General features: G+C 50.7%; 6 protein-coding genes across 6 annotated transcripts; all 6 read left to right on the forward strand.

The window, feature by feature from the left end:
* Nucleotides 1–389: 389 nt before the first annotated feature.
* M421DRAFT_9887 (uncharacterized protein) lies at nucleotides 390–1,692 on the forward strand (the record flags this gene model as incomplete). The annotated part of the gene is made up of 3 exons (XM_033598671.1): nucleotides 390–684; nucleotides 734–820; nucleotides 1,616–1,692. The coding sequence occupies 3 exons, from the start codon at nucleotides 390–392 to the stop codon at nucleotides 1,690–1,692; spliced, it is 459 nt and encodes a 152-aa protein (XP_033443499.1).
* A 1,343-nt stretch (nucleotides 1,693–3,035) lies between these two features.
* M421DRAFT_75890 (glutathione-dependent formaldehyde-activating enzyme) lies at nucleotides 3,036–3,611 on the forward strand (the record flags this gene model as incomplete). The annotated part of the gene is made up of 1 exon (XM_033597177.1): nucleotides 3,036–3,611. The coding sequence occupies one exon, from the start codon at nucleotides 3,036–3,038 to the stop codon at nucleotides 3,609–3,611; it is 576 nt and encodes a 191-aa protein (XP_033443500.1).
* A 592-nt stretch (nucleotides 3,612–4,203) lies between these two features.
* On the forward strand, nucleotides 4,204–5,931 carry M421DRAFT_330253 (uncharacterized protein). Its single transcript, XM_033589374.1, has 3 exons — nucleotides 4,204–4,335; nucleotides 4,393–5,710; nucleotides 5,756–5,931. Exons 1-2 carry the CDS (start codon nucleotides 4,258–4,260, stop codon nucleotides 5,521–5,523), a joined length of 1,209 nt encoding a protein of 402 aa, XP_033443501.1. The 5' UTR covers nucleotides 4,204–4,257; the 3' UTR covers nucleotides 5,524–5,710; nucleotides 5,756–5,931.
* Nucleotides 5,932–7,352, forward strand: M421DRAFT_330262 (RTA1 like protein). Its single transcript, XM_033589375.1, has 2 exons — nucleotides 5,932–7,013; nucleotides 7,065–7,352. Exons 1-2 carry the CDS (start codon nucleotides 6,294–6,296, stop codon nucleotides 7,209–7,211), a joined length of 867 nt encoding a protein of 288 aa, XP_033443502.1. The 5' UTR covers nucleotides 5,932–6,293; the 3' UTR covers nucleotides 7,212–7,352.
* A 446-nt stretch (nucleotides 7,353–7,798) lies between these two features.
* On the forward strand, nucleotides 7,799–8,843 carry M421DRAFT_75865 (carbohydrate esterase family 12 protein; the record flags this gene model as incomplete). The annotated part of the gene is made up of 5 exons (XM_033597174.1): nucleotides 7,799–8,008; nucleotides 8,061–8,242; nucleotides 8,289–8,456; nucleotides 8,502–8,658; nucleotides 8,712–8,843. 5 exons carry the CDS (start codon nucleotides 7,799–7,801, stop codon nucleotides 8,841–8,843), a joined length of 849 nt encoding a protein of 282 aa, XP_033443503.1.
* Nucleotides 8,844–9,018: 175 nt separating this feature from the next.
* Nucleotides 9,019–11,006, forward strand: M421DRAFT_426069 (FAD/NAD(P)-binding domain-containing protein). The gene is made up of 3 exons (XM_033594281.1): nucleotides 9,019–9,795; nucleotides 9,845–10,372; nucleotides 10,419–11,006. Exons 1-3 carry the CDS (start codon nucleotides 9,385–9,387, stop codon nucleotides 10,821–10,823), a joined length of 1,344 nt encoding a protein of 447 aa, XP_033443504.1. The 5' UTR covers nucleotides 9,019–9,384; the 3' UTR covers nucleotides 10,824–11,006.
* The last annotated feature ends 4,662 nt before the right edge of the window (nucleotides 11,007–15,668 follow it).

Here is a 15,668-nt window from a genome sequence, read left to right on the forward strand (position 1 = left end):
CCTAGATTACAGCGCTTCCCGTTTAAATGCACGACAGCAGCGACATGCGTATACTTCGTTCGCGCCTCAGTGCTGCACTCGTGTTGCGCACTCTGGTCGATGCGCGTCTGGCGTCTTCACCGCGCGCGTGCTACCTGTCGTTGCCCAGTCCGCATTCGACACTTGCACGTTGGACTTGAGCATTGGGATGCCGTCGATCAAACTCGGTCTGCACCTGCATGGTCCAGGTTGACGCAGGCATGAATGCGCGTCTTCACGAGAGACACGGTTAGCGCGCTCACTAGCCGGAGCGAACCCCCCGAGCTGTCTCCCGACCAGGCTCTCATCTCCAACCAGCGTCACCATTGCGTGTCTGAAGTCCACCAACATAAACACATCTCAAGCAGACGATGAGCAATTACGGAACCATCGCCACCCTGCCTCTCGCACCCGGCACCCCATCCACCTGCCTCTACTACTACAACCACTACGACTCCGCGAACAGGCCCTTGATTCTCGAGCCCTCGCAGCAGAACCTCTGGACTTCACCACCCAATACTTGCGAATCAATCGCCCACATCATCAACCTGGACGTCGAGGACCTGCTTCGACTCAACCCCAGCCTGGACCGCGACACCTGCGTCATCGAGCCGGGGCTGAGCTACTGCGCTGCTGCGTCCGAGACGGAGACTAGAACAGAGATGAGTGAGTATAGTATCTTTTAAATCGCGTTCGTAACTCGGCTGATGTCCAGCGGGCGCTTCGTCTGGCTCGACGTCGTCTGAGTTGCCGATTTGCTCGTTTGATCCAAAGAAGGGCGAGTATGTCTGCCCGCCGGGCTGTAGGTGGGATTCTGAGAGGGGGGAATATGTTTGTCCGCGGGCTGAGCGGGGTGCGGGGGGTGAGGTGGATGGGGGCGAGGAACGAGGAGAGTTGAGATGAACGGGGGCGAGATGGTGGGATGGGCGTTTGGTGGCGGTTTGCGCTGAGACCTGGGACTTGTTGTGGTGGGTCGCTGCGTGCGTGTGCGGATGAGATGTTGTACTGGTGGGTGCGGCCTGGGAATGGTGTGGTCTTGCTATTGATTATGTTGGACTCGTTCGTGTCTCGCACTGTCGGGCAGACATTCACATCGCATTGTCGGGCATGGCCTGGTTCACGCCGATGTAGTTCGCTGGCTCGCAGAAGCGCTCAAGCTGCTCCCTGCTGCCTTTCGCTGTCCCCTCAATCGACGTCTCGCAGCCTCGATACAGCGTCGTGAGCCGGCTGCCTTCGCTGAAAGGCTAGACCCATCACTGCTCCTCCCAGCATCAATCATCTCGGGGAGCAGAGGACTTTGTACGCCACACCGAGTCGGTGCTGACAATAAGGCCACTGAGCGCGAAGCCCCTTTGGTGAAGAGAGCCGCAACAACGAAGGCCTCTGGTACAGCCACCCACTCGAGGTGCCACAGTCCTGATGCAGGCTCAACATCCACGACCACCGGATCAAGTCCCAAGCCGGCATTATCTCGTAGTTATTTGCATGCAGTGAGCATGACCTCGCTGGAGATGGGGCTGCGCTTCTTCGGCATGGCCGAGTCTGCGCCCTGATGTGCAGATGGTTCGGATATGTCGCCCAGCTCACCTGAAGACAGATTCTCCTGGCATCGTGCCCATCCGAAAGCTTGATATTCGTCTCACGGTGGGCTTCTTCAATCCGCAATTGCAATGATTCTTGGCACGAAGGATATGCTCACCTATACCCGTCGATCCTACAATTCCGAGCGACGTACGTTCTCAACTCTCTGGTCGAAACGCTTTGCCACAATCTCTGCTCAGCACGGCTTCAGAAGACCTGGACTGGAAGGGTGTGGGATGATACACGGCGATTAGTATCCCCTTCATTGGTTGTCTATTTCTGCAAGTACCGGTCCGGTGTGCCTCGCCGCATGTCTAGTGAGGCCCGAAAACATATTTCGTGTTGGTCCGACATGTTTCTCACCAGACAAGACCTTGCTATCTACCCCCGGCCTTTATGGTCGCCTGGGCTACAGTATCAGCTTGCACCGCACCTGCTCCAATACGGCGGTCGTGTAGCGACTCACTCCAGATGAAGAGGACCCAAAGCGCTCATCGACGATCACACTCGCAGAATTGCAAGATGAGGCGTACCGAGAGTGATTGCCAGTTGGCTTTTACATACTGCAGCTGAATGTTGGAGAACTCGAATGAGTTACTCTCGGGCCGTGGTGGATTGTGAGTCGTCGTGTTTCGCGGAGTTGGGCGTCTTCCAAGAATGGAAGCGCTTTGAAATCGTAATTCACATGGCTTTTTATGGCCGTGGCAAGGATTTCTGCTTGTTGCGTTTGTGGGGTTGTTGCTAAGCAGGCTTTATGTCGTAAGGTGAGGTAAGTTGGATACGAGCTTTAAAATGGGAGGTCTTCAGCGATTATTTGCACGAGACCTGTGGGCCGGTGGAGCTTTTGGAGACTACAGTTGAGTGTGATGTTGTATCTAGCTCTCCCCGACATAAGAGTCCGGCAACCGGGACCTGATCCGTAGCGCCTTCCCGCACCTCGTCCACAGCGACTCTTGCACTCATCGGTTCTGCGCCCGGTCCCCATCAAGTTTCGTCTACCATGTCTTTCAGCTTTGATCAATGAGGACAGAGCTGAATTTGCGGCAATTTTGATGGGAAGAGCGCTCTCGAAAGTTACAATGTCGCAACGGCTTCCAGTTCCAGAGGCGAAAGGCGGCTCCGCTTTCAACGCGGGGTTCTCTGTCCGAATCAGGGACTCAAACACACTTGGCGACCCCACGACTCTCTCGGACCGCATGCTTCAGGTAAACGCTGGGAATCGCTCCATTTTCCAAGAGCCCTTTCAACTCTCTGCCTGTCCGCCATTGGTCCCGCGGTCATGAAGTGGGTACTCGCCGAGAGGGGAGCGTAACGTAACCCGAGATGCGGAACCGCAGGCGTATATATTGCGGCATCGCAGCCCTCAGTTTGCTAACATGTTTTCGATCGCTGCGTCCCTGAAAACCATCAGAAATTACCTCCCGTTCTCACTCACAATGGCACCTTCGCTACACCCCTCCGTCGACTCTGGCATCAAGAAAGGCGATGCCAACAAAGCTGGCGGCAAGCTCTACTGCCATTGCTCCAACAACAAAGTCGAGGTGACGCTTGGATCGAACGTTGCTCACAACCATGCCTGCGGCTGTTCAAAATGCTGGAAGCCGTCCGGCGCTCTCTTTTCCGTAGTTGGCGTCCTGCCCGCAGACCAGGTCCACGTAACCGCCAATGCCAACAAGATCCACATTGTCGATGAAGCAGCAGCCATCCAGCGCAACGCATGCAAAGAGTGCGGAGTCCACATGTACGGCCGTATTGTCAACGACCACCCGTTCAAGGGCCTGGACTTTGTGCACACAGAGCTCAGCGACTCCAAGGGGTGGCAAGAACCTCAGTTCGCTGCCTTCGTCTCCAGTATCATCGAGCAGGGCTTCGATCCCAAGGGAATGGACGAGGTTCGTCAGAAATTCAAGAAGGAGGGTCTTGAGTCGTACGATGTTCTTAGCCCGGCGCTGATGGATCTTATTGCAACATACACCGCTCAGAAGAGCGGAAAGCTGTCGTCAAAGTTGTAGATGTATCATGAGCAACGAAAGTAGAATGGAAAGCAATTAAAATCGGCAATCTGGTCGAGCAAATTTTTTGTCACAAGCCCTGAGTAAGGTACGATGAAGTTTGCTTCCTGGCCGAGGAAGCGTTCTTCCTGCTTATATGGGCTGTCTTGAGCACCCTGTTAGGCCACCAGATCACGAAGAGAGAAAGCCGCGCTTACTCTATCGGGCATCTTTTTAAAAAAGGAAATTGCCAGAAACCAACGCACATGACTGTACAGACTGCTGCAGAAACATCTTACTGATATGGTAACTTGGTGAACCCCTTCCAAGCATATGCTGAACTAATTCAGGGATGTGGCGTCATACGAAAACGGACCTCTCATCATGACACGCATGAACGCAGCTACGAATACTTGAGTTCTTGATGCCACGCTGATGGTATTGTAGATATCCGATACGGGCAGTTGAGGGTGTATTTGCAGAATAAAGATGACTCGGGTGACGGGTCAAAGCCGGCGAATGCAGGATCGGCAATGACGCATGACTAGCGCCGGGACCGGCTCCTTCCTCTACCGTACGACGCTTGTCTGCCCAAGCTCAAACTATTTCCCTACCGTTTTCAACACGTCGATAATTAAATACATGCCGATGCCGTGACAACGCCACAATGGAGAGGGTTAAGACGCGCAAGCCACACAAGAAGTCGCGGAACGGCTGTCTTCCTTGCAAAGCCCGTCATGTGAAGGTGTGACTGTACCAATCATATCAGCCGCAGATGAGCGAGGCTGATTACTACAAATAGTGCGATGAACAGCAGCCGAATTGCGCAAATTGCGTGAAGCAAGGGACGCCGTGCGAATATCGAGCAGCAAAAAGTCGTGAAGGGTCAATCGGCTCACCATTGCCCGTCACCTCGACCTACACACCTTCATCAACAGAAGGCGGGGTGCCCGAGCCATCCATTCCAGGTCTGCCTGTTTCGCCGGTACAAGGTCCAACAGCTATCAACCTCCTTCAATTGCGTCTTCTACATCATTACACGACCGTCACCGCTCAATCTCTCGGAGCGGACTCAGAGGCCCATGGGATTTACGCAACTGTAGTCGTGCAGACCGCTTTCGAGTATCCTTTTCTTCTTCACGTGCTCCTCGCACTAGCCGCTCTCCATCTTAGTCGGCTTCCAGAGTGTAGCTCAAGAGCCGTTGAGTATGCTCTGATAGGCGGTAGGCATCACGACACTGCTCTTGCGACTTTTCAAGCTTCTGTCCGTGACATCGACGAGAGTAATTTCAAAGCTGTCCTCATGTTTGCAGGAGTACTATTCCCATACTCCTGCGCAAGCTCTGTCGATTCTGGCCACGACGTAGAACACGCATTGGAGTCTCTACTGGCCAACTTCACTCTGACCAGACGAGTCCGGCCAATGGTTTCGAGCTTCTACAGTGCAATGAAAGCGTCTGTCCTGGAGAAGCTGATACCAAAAGATACTCAGGGCATTGACTGGCTCATCCAAGAACCGCCGATCGATACCGAACTCGTGCAGTTACGCAAGTTTGCCGAAGCCATACACCAGCTCTACCCTCCTGATATTGTTGATGCGTACGGCTTTGCCATTCACATTCTGATCCTCACTTTTGAAGCAGCGGAGAAATCTCACGAACCGCCCTCTGACGCACTCCTGAAGATCTGGATACACTTCGTAAGCGATCGCTACGTGGAGCTACTATCAGAGCGACAACCTGGATCGCTCATCATCTACGCACACTACGCTGTTCTCTTACAGCGGAGTAGTGTTCAACACTGGTATCTGGCCGGTATGGCCGAGCAAATCTTGCGCGTTGCCGAAGCACTGGTCCCCAGCGAGTGGAGCGGCTGGTTGGACTGGCCGAAGGAGCAGCTCCGAAGCCATCAAAACCCCTATACCCCAAGATGAGGAAGCCCAGTACCGGAAATAGCTGCATGTACTTTGTTTCGACGCAAAGGGCGCGGTCATTGAAAACGTTGATATATAGAGAGGGCCCATTGCCGGGATGCGCATCGATATTGCGTTAGCTATCAAAACTCTGGAGATTATGGCGAGCACTGTAGTGAAATACAGCCACTACAGATGATTTGCGCATGTGAGTTGAACCTGACATATTGAACATAGTTACTGACTTACACAGCTTTACGTCATACCTAATATTGCGTGCAATGCCGCCACTGGTGACAACCAAGCCATAGCTCTTGCAAACGACTATCTGCTCTAAGCTAATATTGAAAGCGACTTTTCAAATTGGAACTGAACCTAGCAGCGACTTCAGCAGACTCCTGCACAAGCCGAATACGGATCCGCAAACGAGTACGCGGCCCAATCAAAGCGTAGTGTTATACGACTAGCGCGATCTTCTTGAACCCTGTTACGGAAAGCTCAAGCACGAACATGCAATCTAGATGGCATTTCGTAGTGTCCGAGCGTTACTCGTACAATACGATACGGCGTATAGAATATACGCGGACCTCTTTTGCTGCTAGACATAAGGCGTCCCTGTCTCTACACACATCCACATCAACTCCGCACCGAGGATCACCTCCACAGCCTCAGGCCCTACAACACACCGACGACCTGTTCGAAAAGCACCGAAAGCCTTCAGAACTCAGGATCGACGCCGCTCCAGAGCTTGTCTTTTCAAACACCTGTTCAGGGACCACTTCACATCCACTATGGCGGACACAACAAAGACCGAATACGTCCTCTGGCCTTACACACCTTCCATTGCCGGTGGAGCAGTTGCCGCTATCATCTTTGCCGTTCTCACATGTGCTCATATATTCCGACTCATCAAGAACCGCACTTGGTTCTGCATACCGTTCGTCATCGGTGCTTTGGTACGCCTCGGCCTCGAACTTGTACCATCTATACTGACCTCCGCCCAGCTCGAGACAATCGGTTACGCCGCACGAGCAGCAGCACACAATGACACAGTCTCGAAGACACCCTATATCATCCAGTCTGTCCTCATTCTGATCGCTCCCATCCTTTTCGCTGCCTCCATCTACATGATCCTCGGCCGTCTAATCATGCGCACCGACTCCGCATCTTATTCGCTCGTCCGCGCCAACTGGGTTACGAAGGTTTTCGTGACTGGAGATGTCTTTTGCTTCTTCATTCAGAGCGGCGGTGCTGGTATGCTGGTGCAGGCGAATGACAAAGATAGTGTCAAGATGGGCGAAAACATCATACTCGGCGGCCTCGTCCTTCAGATCCTGATTTTCCTGTTCTTCGTCATCATCGCAGGCACTTGGCACCGCAGACTGGAATCCAGGCCCACTGCTGCCTCAGCAGGCATTTCATGGCAGAAGATGGTTCATTTCCTCTACGCCGCCAGTGCCTTCATCACCATCCGTAACATGTGCCGTGTCGTCGAGTACGCCATGGGTAAGGTAATCTTGTCATCCTCAAACTGTTCCATCTCGGAGCTAACCATGGCGCAGGAGGCATACCTTCTCCAGCATGAGTGGACGCTGTACATCTACGACTGCCTGATGATGATAGCTACACTCGTCGTCTGCATCACCTGGTACAACCCCAACATCAAGCCTGGTCGTAAGAACGACGTCGAGTTTGGCATGCGCCGATAAGATGAGGTGTGCACCTCTGTAGAAGTGCAAACGAAGCGCTCCACAGATGTCGCATCCCTGCTTGAGCTCTACGAGCAGTGAACGACGAACTAATTCGGACAGCTGTATTGTCTACGTCGGATGATCATGCGCCCCTCGTTGATAAAATGCCTTTTCTGTCGCGGTGCTGCCATACCGTGTACGGTTGAGATAGTTATCCAGGGCAGTCCAGCTAGCATCACCCCCATTTCGTTTCCCTTCCGTACGTATACCCAATTAGTATCAAAGTGCTTCGATGTCGCTCTAGATAGAATCAAGAATTAAAAACGTGAAATATTCTCGACCAGTTTTTGCGTAGTCAAGACCGGAAGATCTCGGCTTCTTTCGGTGATTGTTCACCCGACCGCGAGCGCACATCATCCCCGGACTTTGCGGGGTCTCCGCAATCATGGCCGTTTCTGCGCTTTACGCCATGACCTAATTAATTCGTCCTCCGGCCTAGCGGGGGGTTGCACTGCCATAAGTACTGAGCACTTGGCAGGGGCGCTGCCAACCAGGTCCTTGGGTTCCTGCACACTCTCTCGAATCGTCTATCGTTTTAGTACAACATGAAGCTTCAAACAAGCCTTGCATGCTTGCTAAGCACAGCCGTCGTTGCCTCAGCGAAGGTACCAACTGTGTGGCTCGCAGGTGACTCGACGACAGCGCCCTTGGGTGGCAAAAACGGTACAGAGGGTTGGGGTCAGTATTTGAAGTACTCCTTTGGCGACCGAGCCTTAGTGAACAACTCTGCATTTGCTGGAAGATCTGCGCGTTCGGTATGTAGTTACCCACACCACGATACAGCGGCCCGTTGCTGACGATACATAGTTTACCCGCGAAGGCCGCTTCGACAGTATCGCGCAGGGTCTGCAACCAGGAGATTGGGTTGTCATTGAGTTTGGCATCAACGATGCAGGAGCGCCAATCAATGGGTCTACCAGCTCGACTGGTGACAAGGGTCGAGCGGACTGCCCTGGCGCGGGTGACGAGACCTGCAGCGTGGTTTTCAAGTGAGTTCTTACACCAGACGCCCAACTATTGTTTCTGACTCCGTAGCAATACAACGGAAATCGTCCAGACTTTCCCGACCTACATTAAAGCCGCAGCGAAGAAGTACCTTGATTTGGGGGCTGCTGGTGTGGTGATCAACGAACAGCTACCGACAAACGTATGGGAGTCGGGTAACTACTCGTACAAATCGCCGGTATTCTCTTACTACAGCCAGTAAGTTGCACCGTATTTTACTCAAGTTGTGACTAACAAAGCCAGACTGGCTACTATCGAGCTCGGAGGTCCAGAATCCAACGTATACTTCGTACAGCATGGACAGTATGCCGCTCAAGCGCAGAAATTGCTTGGAAAAGCCGTCGTAGATGAAAATTACCCGATGGATCATACGCACACAGCACCTTTCCTTGCGGATGTGGTATGTATAGTCGTGCATGTACTGGCTGCGACAAGTTACTGACTCTTTGACAGCACAGTCAGGCTTTCGTTCTGGGGTTGAAGTGTGGAACGAGCCCTCTCGCAAATCTGGTTGTCAACGCGACTGCCCGTATCGAGCAGGAGAGGGGCGCATGTCTGCCTGCAAACGCTACGATTCCAATCTGAAGCGGGGGATGTATAGATAGAGATGCGAAATATCATATTTCGATGTGAAAAAATCTAAGTATTGAACCTGCGATAACCGCAGTTGCGCGAATAGCGGCTAATGCACCTTGTTTGGCGCGCTTAGGCTTGCTTCCGACGCACCTTCCGCATCTTCCGTCAACCTTCCTCCGTACCAGTTTCCGATACTTATTCCTGCATCTTAGTGCTTAGCATCCCAATCAGCATTCAGAGAATTGTCAGAAATGCTCATACCTATGGGTCCTTATCCGCGATCACTGGACTTCGGCCTCGTCCTCCGATGCTCGTCCTCCGATACGCGCGGATAGGCGATGAGTTGGCGGCGTGTTCGCAATAACGTGGATCAGCGTGAGCAGCTTGCAGCTGTATGGTGTATATGAACTCGGCCCGTCGCGTTCTTTCTTAGACCACCGCGACTTACTCGCCTCAAGCGCACTTCAGACTTCACAGACCGCAAAGTACCCGTACCACCTGGGTTCTCAAACACATCAAACCTTAACACCACTGGTAGCAATCAGGAAAGATGGCGCAAGGCTGGCGACAACTCGATGTTGGTGTCATCGGCGGTGGAATTGGAGGAATGTCCGTGGCTATCGCCCTCCGCCGTGCTGGACACAACGTTACCGTCTATGAGAAGCACGACTTTGCCGGTGAGGTCGGCGCATCAGTGTCCTGTGCAGCAAACGGCACAAGATGGCTACACGAGTGGGGAGTCGATGTCCAAAAGGGCGACCCCGTGGTCTTGAAGTCGCTCATCAACCGTGACTGGAAGACTGGCGAGCCTGTATCAACATTCAGCCTTGATGATTATGAGCAGAAGTGGGGATACGCGTACAACATGTTCCATCGCCAGTATATGCACGCAATGCTGAAGGACTGCGCATTGCAGGGGGAGGGTGCAGGTCCACCAGCGAAGTTGCTGGTCAACCACGCTGTAAGCATCGCATCTCCGGCAATTTTGTCACATGCTTACCACTTTATAGTGTCAGGATATCAATCTCAAGGCTGGCACTGTCATATTTAAGAACGGTGTCACCGCCAAACACGACCTTATTGTTGGCGCAGATGGCATCGGCTCAGCTGTACGCGGTATTCTCGGGATACATCCAGCAAAGCGCCCAGCAGAGTCAAGCTGTCTGCACGCCAACGTCAGCACCGATCAGGCCGTCAAGCTCGGTCTGGTAGACTACTCCCAAAACGATGCTCTGGAGTACTGGGGCGGCCAAGACGGCACCTGGGACAAGATCGTGCTTTCGCCCTGCAACGGTGGCAAGCTGCTCTCCTACTACTGCTTCTTCCCCCGTGAGAGGGGCGACTACACAACACAGGCGTGGGGTGCTGATGACCGGCCTGTCGAAGAATTGCTCGCTCCTTACCCAGAGCTGGATGCACAGGTCAAGGCGCACCTGGCAATTGGTGTCGAGGTACAGCCGTGGAGGCTATGGGTGCACGACCCCTACCCATACCTCCAGAAGAGTAACGTCTGCTTGTTGGGTGACGCAGGTCACCCGGTATGTATTCCAAGCTTGTCTGGCGGATCTTGACTAACATGCGCAGATGATGCCTCACCAGAGCCAGGGCGCTTGCATGGCCATTGAAGACGCCGCAGCAATTGGAATCATCTTCAACAAGTCCTACTTCCAGGGCGATGTCCGGGAAGCACTCGAAGTCTACGAGAAGGTCAGGTTGCCGCGTGCCACCCGCGTGCAGGCAGCAGCAGCAAAAGCAGCGTACAACATTAACGAGCGCATTGGCTTCTCAGCAAACAAGGACAACTGCGCGACATACAAGGTCGAAGATGAGAAGAAGACGCTGACTATCGAGGAGATGAATGCGTACGACATGTACAAGGACGTCGAGGAGAAGCTGACGCAGGTCCGAGGCGAGAAGTTCCTTGCACCGTACGTTTCTGGGTTACCAATTGGCTTGCAGATGCCGAATGGTGTGATTGTTGGAGCGTGAGCACTACTTACTATGTGTCGGGTTTGTTTATTGTATGGTCACTTTAGCGTCGTGTTCAATTTCTGGATAGCCCCTTCAAGCATCCACTCCCCCACCGGTCTTAGTAAGAGGTGCAGCAGGCCTCGTACTTGTACGAAATACATCTTATTAGGAAGCTTTTATTGCAAACTTCGACATGATTACACACAGCAAGCCATCCTTTCCTGATTATCAAGACGGGCAACGATGACGTACCCGACTGCTACATTCGATGAGAGCGTTAAGAAGCTCATCGAAAAATGAAAGGTACCAGGGCTTGGAGTCGCAGTCGGTCAAGGCGACCAGATCTACGCGAAAGTACGTCTTGCTAACATGGGTCCCAGGCGCCACTGATATATCGTATGGCTACGGCGTGGCTGATCTTGTCGCGGGCAGAATAGGCCTACTTAGCAGGCCTACTTTGGGGTACTAATGTATGTACATTTTGCCTCCTTTTTGGCTGCAACAGATCTCGACAGTACTACCTGTACCGCAGACACCTTCCTCGACTGCGCGAGTACTTCCAAAGCTTTCACTGCAGCATGCGTTGCGCTGCTTGTTGGCGATGAGGCATACCCAGACGTGCAATGATGGCGGACCTCAGTCTCCAAGCTGCTGCCCGATGATCTAGACCCGTATATGACCGCGAACATCATCATTAAAGAGATCTTGAGCCACCGGACGGGCGAGCTAGGATACGATGATGTGCTGTTCGGCACGAGAGCTGCAGAGCCCGACAATGAAGTCTACAATGCGCACAAACAGGTGCTCAGGGGCCGGGCAATCATACAATTTGAGGGGAAAGATGCGCTTCCGCTCTATGGTCATGTGTTGTATGCGCTTGGACATGTCGTTGAATCGTATCCTGGGCATCTTCTCGTTGGCCGCGATGGCTCGTTTGACGGCTTAAAGACTACGGTGCGGTTCCTGCCGGGGCGTGAATGGGTTATCGTTGTATTCGGTAATTAAGACAATACGTACTTCGTCCATCAAATCATACTTCATAAGCTAATGGACGATGTGCTCAAAGTCTAGCAGGAGCAGCGTACAGACTGGTCTGCCCACTGGCGGAAGCGTTAGGTAGGTAAGGACAGAGGGGAGGAAAAGGCAGACCTAGGATTAGTGTCTCCTGGCACGCCAGAACAGCTGGTTGGCACATGCTTCAACGCGGGTTACCGCAACTTGGTACTGCTTTGTAAGCAGGGACAGCTAACGTGTTCTATCAGTAAGATGGCCACATCAGTATCCTAGCCACCCCACTAAAACGCGCTTTACTTGCCGTGCAACTACTCTACAACTACATAGTCAAATTAAGTGAGGTTTTAAAGCAAGATAGATTAGATAGCTCTATATTAAGTCCTATTGTGACCTTGCACGTGGCATTTGCTACATGTTAGTAGTGCTTAGGCTGGCGGAATGGGTATACTCCAACGTCCTTCGTGGGTACCCCCCAAAACCTTATCAATAATACATAGATTCTAGTAAACTAGGGCTAAAAAGAAAGAGAAAAACTACCTCTATATTTTTATAGTAGAAGGTTTTGTTATAACTATTAAACTGCACAAGCTAGAGGCTAGAAAACGTTAAAAAAGGGGGGGTACCTAGCAAGCATACCTATAGATAGGTATACTTTGCTAGGTAGTGTTAATAACTTAGCTAATACTAGGCAGAATAAGCTAATTCTTTTTTTACTAGAAGGCGCAATACTAGACAATTCTATCAAATAATAGATCATGTAAGCGTATCTCTGCTAGTTAAGAAGCTATAAGCCAAAACGTAAAAAAGCATACCCTACCCATCCGCCAGCCTAGTAGTGCTTGCTGACGTTATAGGGCAGCGTTAACCTAAGCGTCCTCTTTAACTATATTATTAGCCTGTAAGACTGGTAACTAAGCTTCCTTAACCTGTAGAGCTTACCTACGTGATATATACTGTCTATAATTTTAACGCTTATGTTGCTAGTGTTAATTTACGGCACGTAGCTTTGCATTCTCTTAAGCTAGGATTGTTGCTAATTGCATAGCAAGCTAACAACCCTTAACAAGCCAAGAGATAGCTTAACTAGTTAGACTCTGTAATTAACACCTAAGGAGATCTTGTACAAGGCAGGCCTGCTTCTGCAATTAATTAATAGTATGTAGTGTCTTAGCTGTCTAGGCTGCTTCTATACTAGTAGCTGTCCCTAGTAGAGATAGTGTTCTGACTACAGTAAGGCATGTCAGGACATGCTCTAGACTAAATAGGATAAGCCCTATTGCTTAAAACCTAGCCTTAATGTTACTCTCTAATAGGGCAGTCTGCCTGATCCTTAAGTATATCTATAGGAAGTTATGCTTGTCTATATAGAAGATACTTTAGTGGGCAAGCTTAGACACCTTATGTCTATACAACATCTTAAGAGGAGAATAGCAGCTAATATTAAGTAGCTGGAGGAGATGTGATGTGTAAGGAGGCATACAGAGAGTAATAATTAGGTTGTCTGCATAGTACTAATTACACTTAGGTATAGTGTGGCTGCTGTGACTGTGAAGAATAAGTAGCTAATAAGCACCTAATAAGCATGTCTGTGTATGCCTAGTAAAGTGCTTTACCTAGTTAAGGCCTACATCGGGAAAAGTTTTTCGAAATCCGGCCCAGACTGGCTGTTGCTGACAGTTGTGGTATGGTTGTGCAACAGCTGTTTAACAGCCCCAACAGCCCTAATTTGCGCCTAACAGCCCTAATTTCGCGCTAACATTGCTAATAGCTAAAACGCTAAGTGCCTATATTTAATAAACTTAAAATAATGTTGTAATATTGTTGCATAGCTACCCTTAGTTCTACTAACGTACCTCACGGGTTCGTGCACCACACAGGTTCGTGCACCACTTTTGCCAAGCCCCCACCAACTCTACCTCTATACGTGATGCCTCAACAACAACACTAGATAGAGCCTTCTAATGAGCGTCAGATACAGACTGCCCTTCAAGCTCTTAAACAAGACGCAACACTCTCCTTGCGACGCGCTGCAGCTATCTACAAAGTCACTCATACAACACTAAGCCGCTGACGCGCAGGACAGACTCCACAAGCAGATCGCTGGCCTAAATCAAGGAATCTGACAAAGACTGAGGAGGGCGTAGTTGTTGAGCATATACTTGACCTCATCTCGCGCGGATTCCCCCCCAGGCTCGCAGCTGTAGCTGATATGGCCAATTCCTTACGCGCAGAGCGCAATCTAGGCTAGGTTGGCTTAAACTGGCCCAGTACGTGGGTTATGCACCGCCCTGAGTTCACAATGAAGTTTAATCGCAAGTACAATTACAAGAGAGCACTCTGCGAGGATCCTAAGGTTATCTAGGGCTGGTTTTGCCTAGTAGCTAATATAAAAGCTAAGTACAGTATCTAGGATAAAGACACGTATAACTTTAACAAGTTGGGCTTCATGATAGGCTAGATATTAACTAGGGCGGTTGTTACAGCTTCAGAGAGACGAGGAAGGCTAAAGGTAATACAGCAAGGCAATAGGGAGTGGACAACAGTCATCTAGGGCATCAACGCAACAGGGTGGGCTATTCCACCCTTCATCATCTTCAAGGGCCGCTATCACCTCTCTGCCTGGTACAAGGAGGAGAATCTGCCTCAGGACTGGGTTATTGCAGTCTCTGAGAACGGCTGAACGACAAATGAGCTTAGGCTGCAGTAGTTAAAGCACTTTGATGAGTATACAAAGAGGAGGGTTATAGGCGCTTATTGGCTCCTTATTATTAACAGCTATGAGAGCCACGACTCGCTTGATTTCTAGCAGTACTGCAAGGAGAACAAGATTATCACTATCTGCATGCCTCCGCACTTATCGCACCTCCTGCAGCCTCTTGATGTAGGATGTTTTGCCCCTTTGAAGAAGGCGTACAGGCGCCAAGCCGAAGATCTTATGCGCAACTAGATCACCCACATCACGAAACTTGAGTTCCTACCATGCTTTATACGCGCCTATAATGCAGCAATTACTTCTAGTAATATCTAAGGAGGGTTTTAAGGCGCTGGATTAGTCCTATTTAACCTAGAACAGGTTATAACAGCCCTTGACGTCTAGTTGCGTACTCTATCACCACCACTGCCTATCAACACTAAGTCCTGGCAGTTGCAAACCCTAAGCAATACCCTTAAACTAGGGTCGCAATTGACGCTTGTTAAGGAAAGGATTTAGAAGCATATAGATAGCTTACTAACGTCTATGGTGGAGGCCTTTGAGAAGGTCTCAAAGGGGGCAGCGATTATTGCGCACAAGCTAGTGTTGGCGCAAAAGGAGATTGCAGAGCTTTAAGCAGCAAATGAGGCTGCTACGCGACGTAGATCGCATAAAAGAAAGCGGGTTCAGGCAGAAGGGACCTTAATAGTTAAGGATAGAGCTTGTCTAACTGCTCTAAAGGAGTTTGGGGCGCGTAGTGATGGGAAGAAGGCAAAGAAGCAGGTACGCGCTGAAGGAGGTGAGCCAACTCAAAGGCGCTGCAGACAGTGCAATCAGACTGGGCATAACGCGCGTACGTGTAAGCAAGCAGTAGAAGTAGACTCTGAATAATATCTCGTGTTATATTGCTCTATACAGGGCCAAAGTGGGCTGTTTTGCGCCAGAATGGGGTGGTTTTGGTGGGGGCTTGGCAAAAGTGGTGCACGAACCTGTGTGGTGCACGAACCCGTGAGGTACGTTAGCACTAGTATTAAATATTTAAAAATTGCAAAATTTTATGTACAGATAGAGCGAAATTGTAGCTTTAAAATAAGCAAAAAATTATTATTGTAGGCCTACTACAACGCAAGTTATAGAGCGTTAAAGGTTTGTTTGTT

The sequence above is a fragment of the Didymella exigua genome, assembly GCF_010094145.1.
Source record: "Didymella exigua CBS 183.55 unplaced genomic scaffold M421scaffold_53, whole genome shotgun sequence".
Classification (NCBI taxonomy): Eukaryota; Fungi; Ascomycota; class Dothideomycetes; order Pleosporales; family Didymellaceae; genus Didymella; species Didymella exigua.